Consider the following 13290-nt stretch of genomic DNA (forward strand, 5'->3'; position numbering starts at 1 on the left):
AGAATGCAGTGAGAAAATGCAGAATGCAAATGCTCTCTCACAGAAGAAATTGGAGGAGAATCTCAAACCAAGACTGCTTTTTACCTTTCCATAGGAAAAGGAAGACTGAAGATAAGGTTTTTTTAAGGTTTCTGAAAAACACTGTCATAGCTTGCATCTAATGGTCAGATTACATACGAGGAAGAACAGATGTCTGAATCACAGAAAAAAAAAAAAAGGAGATTTGAAGGAAAAGGTCTGAAGAAAAGCTGATAAACCTTCAGCCTGAATAACTGATTTCTTTTGCTGTTACTGAGCATTTTTCAGCATTTATTTCACTAAAGGAAAAAATATGCACAGGGTTCAAGAGCTGCAATGCTAACATTAGTTTTCCTTCTAGTAGCAAGACAAATACTGTTAACCAGCATTAAACACGAATAAAATAAAACCTACTGGTTCAAACTGTATCTTAAAGTTACAAGGGAAAGGAAGCTAAAATGCAAATCTTCCCTTGCACCCCACCTGCTCAGGACAACATACTAGTAATTGTTTAAAATGAAGAAAGGCTTTGTGAAACTCAAGACTCTCCCACCTCATAGCCAGTTCAGGATTAGAATTTTACTTCACTGGGGGCTTTTTTTGTTTGTTTCTTTTAATTATTGTTTTTCCAGAACAGCGCTCGAATGGCCATTTTTATTTATTTATTTATTTTAATGCTGGTGCTTGATCTTGAAAATTTATAGCTATATAAAATTAACTACAGTAAGGGAAAACAACTATACCACCTTTTTACACATATATGTGTAAAAGGGTTTAATTCCAAACCTTTTCAGAACAGTATGCTAATACAAAACTTGATTATTTTAACACAGACATTCAGAAAATATGTTGAACTGTTTTATATTACTACTAGCCAGCTTTCTATCAGAAAAAGAATAAGGGAGAAAGAAAACTCTTAGCTTTCTTCCATTTCACAGCTGTCAGTGTCCGGGCAGATGGCAAGGATAAAATGTAATTTAGTCAGAATTCATTAAGTACAATTAGGCAATTTGATAGCAATATAAAAGATTAAGATGGATATCCGAGCTAGGAGGTGTCAAAGACGGCACCTGTTTGCTTCGTTCAAAAATAATGAAGAAGAAAACCATCTTTGTTAAGAGCTACCCTACTGACAAAGTAAGTTACCTGCAGGAACAGACCTCTGTGATACCACAATGTGCTACGGTTGCACATCAACCATCATGTAGAGAAAAATCTATCACTCTGCCTGGTAAAAATTAGTTAATCTAAACGTGATTCAGATCTCAAACAGGGAATAATGGGGGGGTGGAGAAAAAGGTCTGAAACCTCCTAACCTTCCAATGTTACCATCCTGTTTAGTTTCTGTTACATGAAAAAACAGAATTGCAATCACTTGTTTCATTGATTTTTTGAAAGGACATCTATCATTAGACTGCTTGTCATGACCCATAATACTTACGTAAATTCTGTCCTTACTGTACCGAACTTTGATATTGTGAAGAAGAGTGGCTTCATTTAAATACATAAGGGAACCTGCAAATAAAAGATCATCATATACCATGAAGAGCTCAGGACTAGCTTCGTGGACAGTAATAAAACTAAATTTCATGATTACAGACAATTTACTTTCCATATTTGTGGTTCTATTTTAATCCCATCATTTCTTTGCACTGTCTTGAGGCAGAAATGCTGATTCAATGTATGTTTTAAAAACCATAGATCTGCTCTTCCCTGTCCAACTGGAGTTACAGAACACTGCTGAACAAAGAATCAGAGCACAGGAGTCTCAGAGGCCCTGCTCAGTGTACGTTCCCTTTACCAACATTTCAGATGAACACCACGAATCTCGCACCACGCCAGCCCATAAGCACAGAAACCAGTGCTTGTCCAAATACTGACCACTTCTTTCCCTTCAGCTCCCATCTCCAATCTCTTCTACAGTGTTCACAGAATAATATCATCTAAGGGATATTTAGAATAACTAATGTCATCTGGTGATTTTTAGGTGTTTCACCAATTCAATCAGGAAATACTGTCTGAGAGGCAGCAGCAGGGATCATTACAACACCAGGCACCAACACAACCTTTCGCATTTCAATTCTGAATCTTGTTGCTTTTATGCCTTCACAAAGAAACCATTAGGGGGAAAAAGAGTTTACACAATAAAACCTATTTTTCTTAGCTCATTAATATAAAATAAGTAAACCAACTCTGCAGAAATGTTAGAAGGTGGTAGCTCAAGGCAGTGAATGGGTACGTACAGAAAGTTTTAGACCACACAGGTTCACAATCTGGCAAAGTTGGTCCTTGTTTTCAGCTGTAAAGCACTGGAAAGTGTTAGCAGCCTTAATTATAAAGGTCGTAACCAGTTCCCTTTAACAATATTAAAAACATCCCTAACCCAACTGAGGGCACTACTTAGGCATTACACAGCCTTCATTTTCAAATATGATTGATCCTCTTTTTCTCAATGCTTAGAATTCAGGTGAACAATGCTAATTTGTCTTTTTTAAACTGACTGATCACCATGCTGGTAAATCTTACAATACTAGTGCCACTTAAGAAGTTGACTGACTGTTGTTGATGGAGCAAGGACTGTGCCTATAATGGTTAACTCCTACCCCTACCTCACATAAGGGCCACATAAGCATCACACATCTACATTGACCAAACTTGTTTCTCTAGTTAGATCAAGTGGGACCAATGCCCTCTCTTGAGGGCTCCAGAATAGAAAAATGTATTCCAAATTATTTACACCAATGTGCCAGTTGTCATGACCTGAAGTCAGCCTGCCCAGCCACCTCACCCTTGCAAGGACACCAGAAGCTCATTCACATCTCTTTCAAAGCTCCTCTCACTGAAACAAAAGATACTGGCAAAGATTAACAGGAGCTTCTTAGGAGCATCTGGGGTTTTGGTTTTAATCTTTTACACTTCCTACTCCAACGGACAGGGGGTCGTACCTTCCACCACCTACACCAAAGCAGCCTGAAGCAAAGGAAGGTTCAGCAGTCATTTGCAGCCTTCCTCTGGCTTGCGTAGCTCCACTGATTAACTGATTTCTTCCTTATGTGACTAAATACAGCTTTGCCTCAAATGGCTGGAGCCACTCATGCCTCCCAAAGGACCTTGCAGCTTCTGGGTTGTTTAGAAGAATTCTGTGCAAAATCACCTGCTCACTTGCACACATGTCTCTGTTGGCAGAGGCACACAAGGCAGGCTTTAGCTTTACACTAAGCAACAACTCCCTTTGGACCACAGCAGCCTTGAAACTGGGCCTGTGCATGAATCACTTCATGAAGCAACACGGCCTCAACACCACGGCTGTTCCCCTGCCACCCCAGCAGACCTACATCCCTCCATTAATTGCATGGTGGCCAATACGCACGGCAACCAAGCACAGGCGCTTGTTCAGTAGGACCTCTCCTCCTCCCTCCCCCAGGTACACTCAGTCCACATACTGGGACCACAAATTGCAGCTCTACCTCCACAGACCTCTCTCCATCTTCACCTATTTTAATGAGGTCATCCCAAGAGAAAGAGCATTAAAAGAAAATGGGCCAGAAGCAGAAACTCCTCCTTCTCCCCTTGTATGTGCCCTGGGGGGAACAGGGTGTTAAAAAATCAGCAAACTTCAAAAGTTAAGTCATTTGGATTCTCAATATTGAGTTGAGAAACTACTATATAGTAATTGTCTATATACACTTAAAGAAACAATCATCTCCCTTGACTGTATCTTCACAAGAACTTCTAGGGGTTTGCAGTATGTTGCAAAGGGAAGTCATCAGTTAAGCATCCTATTAAAAACTTAATAATTATCTAAAAAACAAAGTACCCCAGATTTCATTGTGTCCCCAGGACTCTCTTCACAAGTTCTTGTTAAAGCAGTTATACCTGCAGACTCTGTGCATAATGAGAGCTTGATCCCCGAGGGAAAAGACATGCAAAGTAAGGCTTATGTCAGCAACTTTGAAACACATATTCTTTAGAATAAATGCTTTAAAACAGGCATCCGTATCCAGAGGCAAAGGAAGTCACCAGAGAGAGAATTCTGAATATTCATATGGCTCATGCCTAAATGGAACCAGTGTGTGTATGTGCATTTAGCAGTCATTATATTTACACACATACAAAGTTCACAGAAGTGAAATAAGGCTCTAAAAGCTAGAAAATATCAATGTCAAATTTACTCATTCTGGCTCTCCTGTGCACGCAATGAAGCAGGGTTTCTATGAAAAACTTTATCAAGTAATTGCAAGGCTCTGCAACTGTAGAACTATGTTCTATTTTTTTTAAGATTCTCATCTGATTTCCTGCTCCTCTTCATTTTTTCAAAATTATTTCCTCCCAAAAGTAATTATTTAAAAATCTTTTTCTTAGCCATAAAAAATAAAAATTCCACATATAGTGACACCCCGTCATGACTGAATGGGGTATGGGGAGAGCAGAAGAGGACTGTGAATCACAAAAAAAGAAAAAAAAAAAAGTAAATGCTTTGTGTCTGTACTGTTTGTAATATTTACTGAAAATTCACATTTGAGGAAAAGCTAGATTCTCAAAAAGGCTTCTCTTGCAGTTAGTTCATTTGCAATATGGAAGACTAAGAGTGCAAAAAGTAATACTTCAGCAAATTAGTTCCTAGAAGGAAGTTAACCACTAAAGCATAGGTCACAATGGCAAGTGTATTATTAACTAGTCTTTCAGGACCGAAATTAATATTTTTTTTAAAAGAAAAAAAAAAAATCTTAAATATTAATGATGCTCAGCATACGTGCTCTCTGACAGAGAAAGAAAATCAGCTAAGGTTTCACGCATCCTAGAGGTAAATCTCAACTGTGAGAAATACATTAGAAAAGTCTCAAAACAATGTTGTATCCAGAAAGGATCAATGGACAAAGCATTTTTAAGTTTTATATTGTCTTCTGTAAGCCAAAGATGACATTTTCTCTGATAGAAAGACTGTTTTAACTTAATTGAATAGTGTTTTGCTGGAATCTCAAGCTATTTCCATAATCTTATTTCAAATTTCAATTCTCTGACTAGGACACTGGCGTGCCAGAATACCTTAGTAAAATCACTACGATGGATGCACAAACTACATTCATTTCCCTAACAATCATCACGTGCAGAAAATACAAATACCAGCTTTGAAAAGTTTCAACCTCGCACAATGTTTGCAAAAATATAAGCAACTGGAAACAAGGCTACCAGCTTAGTTCCACCTGCAATGACATTGTACCATCTAACTGAGATCACAAGCCTCGGGTCTCATCTTCTTGTTCCTTGTGGAGTGGCTGTAACAGCTGTATTTCCTGTAATGGGATACAAATACTAACCCCTATTCCACAACAGGAATTGTGATTAAATGACCTAAAAAACCTTTCAAAGTCTTAGCCTCTCTTTTAAATGAGGACCAATGGAAGATACTTTGGCCCAACATTTACAAAGTTACTGGTACTTCCACCAATCACTAAACATCATAGGAAACATTTAAAAGAACTGACTTCATGAGGTTGTCGGGACAGTAGAGTTTCTGAGTAGAGTTTCTGTGCTTTGCTTACACAGAACAAGAGCAGCAAAATATTTGCTTAATGGCTCTCTCAAAGCAAATGCTAGCACTTACCTTTCTCAGTACTCACTCCCCTCTCCACAGCTTTGAATACTGTATTTGTTTCCACACATCTAACTATAAAATATTCAACAAAGCAGAAGCCCTGCAGATCAACACTGAAGTTTATTGCACAAGTTTGTCTGAAAACTCCTTCTCCAGCAGCATTCCTGTATCCAATTCACTATAACCTACTTCCTTTTCCAGTGACTCCCATGTGCCCACATTCCTGCCTCCAGTTTTGGGAAGGTTACCTTAAAGTTTATTTTCAATTACCTGTACTTCCACAGGAATGCTGTCTGAGAACGGGTTACATGCAGGAAAACACTGTACAATACAGCTGATGATAAAGCAACTTATTCTTCTGCAGAATTATAAAATGTATAGTTAATCCCCCTAATGCTGAACGCTGATGCTGTTAGGCAATATCTGATATATATCTGAAGTCAAGTAACAGTTGTATGTGGGAATATTCTAACTATGAGTTCCTCTAAAGTATTCAACTGAAAAACAAAAAAAACCCCACAATAAATGATATTTAAAATAAGCTTACTTTAAGGAGTTTTAAAGACTAATAGAGGTCATACATAAATTGAAGTAAAGAAGCAAAACAAAGACTACAACGAAGAAAGAGAGGGCTTGTAAGAAAACAATATTCTCTTCTATGCAGATATTTTTTTCAAACACATGGTTTATTTTTAAATTCATAACTTACAGTTATCTTCTACGTCCTTTTTACTGTCCTCTTCTGCAGGAAACACTTGATTGATAGCAGCCTGGAAAGTCTGTTAAATGAAAAAATATTAACATTGTCAGAATTCCATAAAAATATTATTATAGTTCAAAGATGTCTGATGCAGTGATACAAGCAAGTGCACCGTAACTATGCATTGCTTAAAATGAAGTTGCCAGCTTTATAGCCCAGCACTGGAAATGTTATTGAGTAACTGGATGCACACAGGAGCTGCTACATTTACATTACTAGACTAGATTATAAAAATGCAGTCACTGTAATATATATTTTATTGTAATAATATTCGATGCTTATTTCCAAAATTGCATGCAATATTGTAATATTATTTAATGTAAAAACTAAGGATAAATAAAACAAAGGGAACGGCACTGTAAAGGACACACAACTTCCTCACTTTTGTTAAGAATCACAAAGAATAAAAACCAAGTTATTAGTTCAGTCCAAGGACTGTTTTGTCATTATCATATGCCGACTTAAAAAATTACTATTTAAAATATAAATGTTCAACACACAACATCCGCTGTATCCCCAAATACTGTAGCTCTGGTTGTCACTTATTGGGTTTTTTCTCCTTCTGTAAACCAATACTGATGTCAAACAAGACTTTTCTTCAACCCTTGCATTCCAGTTATACAAAACAGCCATTTATCAAGTGTTCACATCCAACTGGAAAAATTCATAACAAAAGCAACTTTGTTTCTTCTTTATCCTCCAGAAATCATAATTTATCTTGTAGTAAAAAGGAAGGAAAACCATCCTCGCACACATGCATTACAGCATCTGTACAAGAATACCTATTGTAAGATGTCAGTTTTTAATTACACTTTGTTTACCGTAGTAATAGCTTGCTTGAGCTATCTATGAATGAACAAAAACTCCGTTGTACCAATTAAACACGATAGCCGCCATGCTGCAAGCACAGCCTCCCTTTTCCCGTGGAAATGGAGACAAGAAGTCTAGCCTAATACTTGAAAAGGCAACCAACTGGATCTAAAAGAATGACTTTAATAAACAAATGTGTTTGCTTGTCTAACATTGTACTTAGCAATACAGTCCCATGAGAAACATCTCACAGGGAAGTTTAGGAGAAATACAGCAACTTGCTTCATTTTTGCTTCAGTACAACAGACGCAGTATGTGAGCTTTTGTAGCTTACACCATCATGAAGAGCCACAAATCCCAACTACCTTTGAAGTGAGAAAAGTTAAAAATGTCTCAGAGCAGAACTAGTTGCTGTCTGTTAGAAAACAGCTAATCTACAATAACCCTTCTCTATAAAGTTATCATAAAGTATGTAATTTGTAGTCATAATAAATTGTATTTTGTCATCCCCTTATCATGCTCTAATGCAGAAAACTACGCACAGGAAACTTTCCTAAGGGAAACAGAACTGCTCGATGACGTTGGAATGTCTGAACATCCATCAGACCAACTTCTTTAAAAATATCCTTATCAGAGCTTGGTGGAGCTGTGGAGGACCTGAACGTACTTACCTACCTCAGAAATTGCCAGGTGCTATTCAGAGTTTCAGCAGGGCACAGATGCCCCATCATCCCTTTCCTTTCTCTTACCATATTGCATTTAGAACACACTAGCCTATTAATTTTCTCTGCAAGTTTATCAACAATAAAGGTGTATCTCATCGGGTAAAAATAAATTTGAATGCAAATTTCCCACATAATCAGTTCCCTGTGCATGAAAACAATGTAAAAGTTGAAAAGGAGCGTGATTGGCTTCACCAGCAATCTAACTTCATTTCTTGTTCCTGTCTGCTGATGTGTAACCCAAGATTAACCACTAACAAAGACAGAGGTTTTTTTTTCACAGGAGAGAATGAACATGATATCAAATAATTCTGTGAGACTCTCTACAATTCTCTGGTACTTTAACATTCCATGGATCTAAAGCAGCCATACCAGATCTAGCCAGACGAGGACAAAGAGCTTTTTCTGTGCCCTCACCACTCAGCCTTCTGATTCAAGACAAACTTCAATGAAAAAAAATAATAAGAATTCCTGCTGCATTATGTCCTCCTCCATTTTTCAGTCAATGTGAATTGTGAATTAATTTCTAGACTATTTCAAAAGCGATAAAACAAATAAACAATATGGAGAAGACTTATCTGGAAGCTGATATTTTTCTGTTGGGTCTTTTTTATATCAGAACATGAAGCTCAGCCAGGACAACAAAGAATTTCACTCCTGTATGCCATAGATGGAATACTGCTTTATGTAAGGAGATTTCTTGTCATGTACACTAGCTAGATGTGCAGAGCTCTGAGTATTGCCAACTAGTTTTAAAACCTAATATACTAAATAGGAAAACGGGCAAGGTATCCCATGCTTATTAATAAAAAATTATCCAAAGAAGTCCTTTACCATGTTGTCCCTTCAAAAAAAAAAAACAACTAAAAAAACCCACCCAAAACCCAACATTTGCTGTAAAAAAAGAAAACACTTTGGGTATCTGGCAGAAGACTTTTACATTAAGGCATTGCTTAGGACTAACTACTTCTAAGATTAATATCCACTCCATTTTCCTATGAGACACTAAGGTGGTCTCAGGAGGCAAAACAGAAGGTTTAAGGAGTTTAGTAGGGGTTTTTTTTCCCCTCTTTGTAATGAAGCAGCCCTTGAAATCCAATGGCAATCTTAACTATCCTCCCAGAAACTAGATGAGTGAAAAAAGATACCTTTCCATTGAAGGAGGATCTTTTTTCTACCATGTAATGCAATACAGGTAACCATGCCTTCCTTTATACCTTCCAGATACAGACAGGAGACATCCCCACTCTCAGCTGTACTTCACAATCTAACCTAAAGCAGTACAAATCGTGTGCAAGACAGACAAGAATATGTCTCATTCACACAAGCAAGCTGCATTTACCGCTAAAAAAAAACCCTTAGCTTGGAACACTGAACTTTGGACGTTCTGATCCTTACTCTCAAAGTACATTTATTCATTTAAACTTAGCCCAGGAAAATACCTTTCTGGTTATTCACAGCATACCAAAGCAGGTGCCCCATAAAGCCCTCCGTGATGCTTCAGGACTGGCACAGAGCCATAAGGTGGCTCTCCACTGATGGCAGCAGGGGTGTCGGCAAGGGCCTGCAGCACCACACGCCATCCTAGCAACTACCGGAAACTTAGTGCTGCTGGTACTCTAGGAAATGCTGGCCCCTCATTCCTCAGTGCCATGAGGGTCCGGGGACGGCATCTCAGAGTGCAAGTCTCCCTCCTTCAGTGCTTTCCTTAGACCTAGTGGGAGGTGTCTCTGCCCATGGCAGGGGGTTGGAATTAGATGATCTTCAAGGTGCCTTCCAACTCAAACCATTCTATGATTCTGTGATTTATTACCTCCAGGAAAACAGTAAACTTCCCGTTTAGCAATTTTGCTGTAATGTGCCTTCTCCCCCCTTACAGCACCCGGCAACACAACAAAATAAGGCATATGCAAAAGAATTCAAGGTTAGGATTCCCAGTAAGTTCAGAAAAGTACACTCTAAGTAGAAATGCAAATGCAATACTAGTTGAGTTTTAACAACGGGCTGCCTTTCTACCTGCCTTGTACGCCTGCGCGTGACTGCTGGTTGGTTCAGAGACCATGCCCAGAGCAGGGCTCCAGCCCTAGGTGGGACCACACTCATTAGCAAGCCACTCTCCTGTTTCTCTGTTTTTTTTCCAGTCATGCCATTTATCAGCCTTGCAAGCTGCTGATCTAGTTTTCAGGGAGCAGCTCCCATCCGGTAACACATGCATCCTCTGTTCTGATAACAGGCTCCTGCAGCTTGGATTACTCTTCCTTGTAAGGTGCAGGCTGGGTGACTCAGATCCCCACCTCTCTTTAGACACCCAGCCACCACACAGAAACGTAAATGCCGTTAACTCTGTATGGGCTGTGGCACTCAAAACTGCTGCTGTTGGTTTATAAGAAAATCAGCGTGTTAGCCAGCTACCTGCATTTGCTTTCATAATACAAAGCAATCTACAGCCACGTGTGCCTCAGGTCTTCCATCCTCCTGCTACTGCTTGCTGCCATCCTGAAAACTTTCCATTTCTTCATTTTTGAGTTGGATCCATTCTCTGACCTCATTTGCTTTGTCACGCAAGCTCACAAGCAGAACTGAGAGAGTGCCACTCTGCAAGGCCAAAGCTAGCTACGAGTGGGGGAGGGAGGGAAGATTTTAAGACATCATGAAACTGCTGCCTTGCAGCATTTATAGTAGTTATTAACAATATATTTTAATTAACCATTAAGTGGTATAAAGGGCAGCAATCACACAGATCCACACACATTTCCTTTTCAGCTTGTGATCTCTGGTAAACTACCGGCGTCTGCAGAGAATACGTATGACATGTTAATGACCCAGATTAAAAAATAATAACAAGTTACACCGCCCGGGTATGTTTACAAGATCAGGTTACTCCTCTCTTCCCTGTAATTATCATGGGCAACTCCAGAGCTGCTGGATCACTCCTTCTTACTGAAGAGCATTTTTGATCTATCATTCTGAGTAAACGAAGTTGATAATAATGGGTATTGATGCTCACTACTTCAAATTAATGTTCTATGTGCACAAGAACAGTGTCTCCTTAAAAAGACAAAAAGGAATGAGGAACATTTCACTATGAAAAGAAATCAATGATAACTTCAAAAGACTGAGAAGGCAATTAAGAAAATGTTTTACTCCACCTCTTTAATATAAGGAAGTTAGATAATTAGAAATATAAAACCATAATCTCTATAGTATTTAAACATCTAACTGTGATGTGTTCATTTCCTTAGATGAGTGAACATTAGGCCCTTAATTGATCTGCTTAATCCAGGAAACAGCCAACAGCAAAACAACAAACTCCTAGACAACAGAGATTGCTCACTGTGAACCATGAAGCAAAATATTTTTATTTTATGATCATATTTTGATTTTATTAAAAAAAATGCATATTCTCCCAAAGGATCATATGTTAGAAAGAAATACTGGCTCAGGAATCTCCTCATTGCCCGTTTCTGTTTCAATATACAGACTTTTGCTCTTTATCACATCAGAACCATTTGGCAATATAGTGGTGGGAGTTTAAAATCACTTAGGTCGGTTTAAGACTACTCAGCCATAGCTTTGGAATACTTAATATTTTCATCTGAATAATTTCGGTTTTCCCTAAGCTGAAGAATGCACACTGCTACTCCTAAACCTACAGACTTTATCTCACACCCACAAAAATCAGATGTCTCACTTGCTTCATATTTCTAAGGAAGGCAAAATCAACTTCCTCTCCAAGACGCAGAGAAAACAAAGCCTATAAACATCCCTCCCTGAAAGGAAGAACTGCCACATAACCTTTTGACCTGTGACAAGGCATTCCCTATTATTGTTGATGTGAAAAAAAATTTGTCTTTTCCATACATGAAGGTACAGAAAGCACAAAATAGTTAGAAAGTGCACATATTCAGAAAGACCAATACCACAGCTTTTAAAACAGTGTCTGATCTTATTCCATTTAGTAAAAGCCAGGATGCTGACTATCTGAATTAGGGAAATTGATAGATACAAGGTACTTCCTGTAAGATCCGGTATTTCAGCACAACACAATCTGAATAGTGTCATGACAAATGAAGCAGTTGGAGCATACTAAATAGGATGAATTAGGACTTAATTTTAAAAGCTGCATTTATTTTGCTTTTAATTTGATGTAGCAATTCCACATGACCTTTGTTCGAAATCATGTTGCTTCTCAAGGTACTCGAGGTAAGAGGATTCATCTCTCAAATCTTCATCAGTCTAGCAGCAAAGTGTCTAATCTATGCCAGAGCTAGAGTGCTCCTGTAGGACATTCTCTATATGCGTGGAAGGAGAAAGAGAGAAGCTAATCTCAACAGAAGACTTAATTTAGAAAAATAAAGTATATAGTACTGAATCAAATGGCTACAGAATCAATCCCTCTCTCTTTCACAAGCACGTGTGCAAGTATGCAAACCACATGCAGAAAACTGACAGAAAGCATGCACTTCTTGCATCCGCAATGCAAGTTAAAGCTAAAAAAGGCCCTTTCCACTCCTTCAGACTGTGTGTAATCATACGTATTGTCAAAGATTTAGCCTACAGGTAGAACAGCTTTTGTAAGATTTTTCTGTTCCTTTGCTTGCAAGACACTCACCTTGCCTTTCTGATTCAAAGGTTCGATAGTTAAGTTGTCAGTGCCAATGTCCACAATCATCCCCATCTGAAACCCATCGGTTGGGTGTGGAGCCCAAACGGGCTTCCCGTCCTCCATTGTGGGAGCTATCCAATACTTCCTGTAAGGAAAGAAAAAACAAAAATTAAAAAATTTTGTATACAAATGCTGTAAGCTATCAGGAATCGCTACACAGATTTTAGTTTAATATGTTTTTCCTGATAGTCAGTGTGGAAGTAACCTGTCTGCAGACCACAGACAGCCTGTCAGGACAAGATTCTTCCAGTCTTTTCCCAAACTGTGACGTCTTGCTTACACAGGACACCCTCTGAGCTCAGTATGGAGAAGATTCAAGGACAGATTATTTCCAGGGCGGGAGCCACAGACTTCTCCCTGCAGCTCCCTCTCCATTTTTCCCCAAGTTGTGAATCTAAAAGGAGATCTATCTCATAATCAAAATAAAAGTACAAGACAGCTAAGACTACACCAGGAGTGCATATATTAACATATCACTACGGACACACATAGCTATACACATGTAAGAATGTATATACACACAGAGTTATAGATGCATTTGGTCGGTCATACGACCAAAACCTACTTGTCTGTCTCTGTTTTGGTGTGCCAATACTTGACTTTCTGCAATGAGCACATGGCAAGGCATGTGAGCAGCAATGTCGTCTCTTGTCAATTGAGACTACTAAATATGCATGCTCTTTTCACATGGCTGGGCATATAGATCTTAAATAACCCA

The 13290-nt window shown here is 38.6% G+C and overlaps 1 protein-coding gene across 4 annotated transcripts in view; it reads right to left on the reverse strand.

The window, feature by feature from the left end:
- MYO6 (myosin VI) overlaps nucleotides 1–12657 on the reverse strand; it is a 79869-nt gene extending 67212 nt beyond the window's left edge. For all 4 annotated transcript variants that reach the window (XM_069851343.1, XM_069851342.1, XM_069851341.1 and 1 more), the window contains exons 1-3: nucleotides 12519–12657; nucleotides 6324–6393; nucleotides 1460–1533 (exon numbers count right to left, since the gene is read on the reverse strand). In XM_069851343.1, coding sequence (XP_069707444.1) covers nucleotides 1460–1533; nucleotides 6324–6393; nucleotides 12519–12635 — 261 coding nt within the window. In that variant the 5' untranslated portion in view covers nucleotides 12636–12657. The remainder of the gene's footprint in view (nucleotides 1–1459; nucleotides 1534–6323; nucleotides 6394–12518) is intronic.
- Between the last annotated feature and the right edge of the window lie 633 nt (nucleotides 12658–13290).

The sequence above is a fragment of the Phaenicophaeus curvirostris genome, chromosome 2 (assembly GCF_032191515.1).
Source record: "Phaenicophaeus curvirostris isolate KB17595 chromosome 2, BPBGC_Pcur_1.0, whole genome shotgun sequence".
In the NCBI taxonomy this organism is placed as follows: Eukaryota; Metazoa; Chordata; class Aves; order Cuculiformes; family Cuculidae; genus Phaenicophaeus; species Phaenicophaeus curvirostris.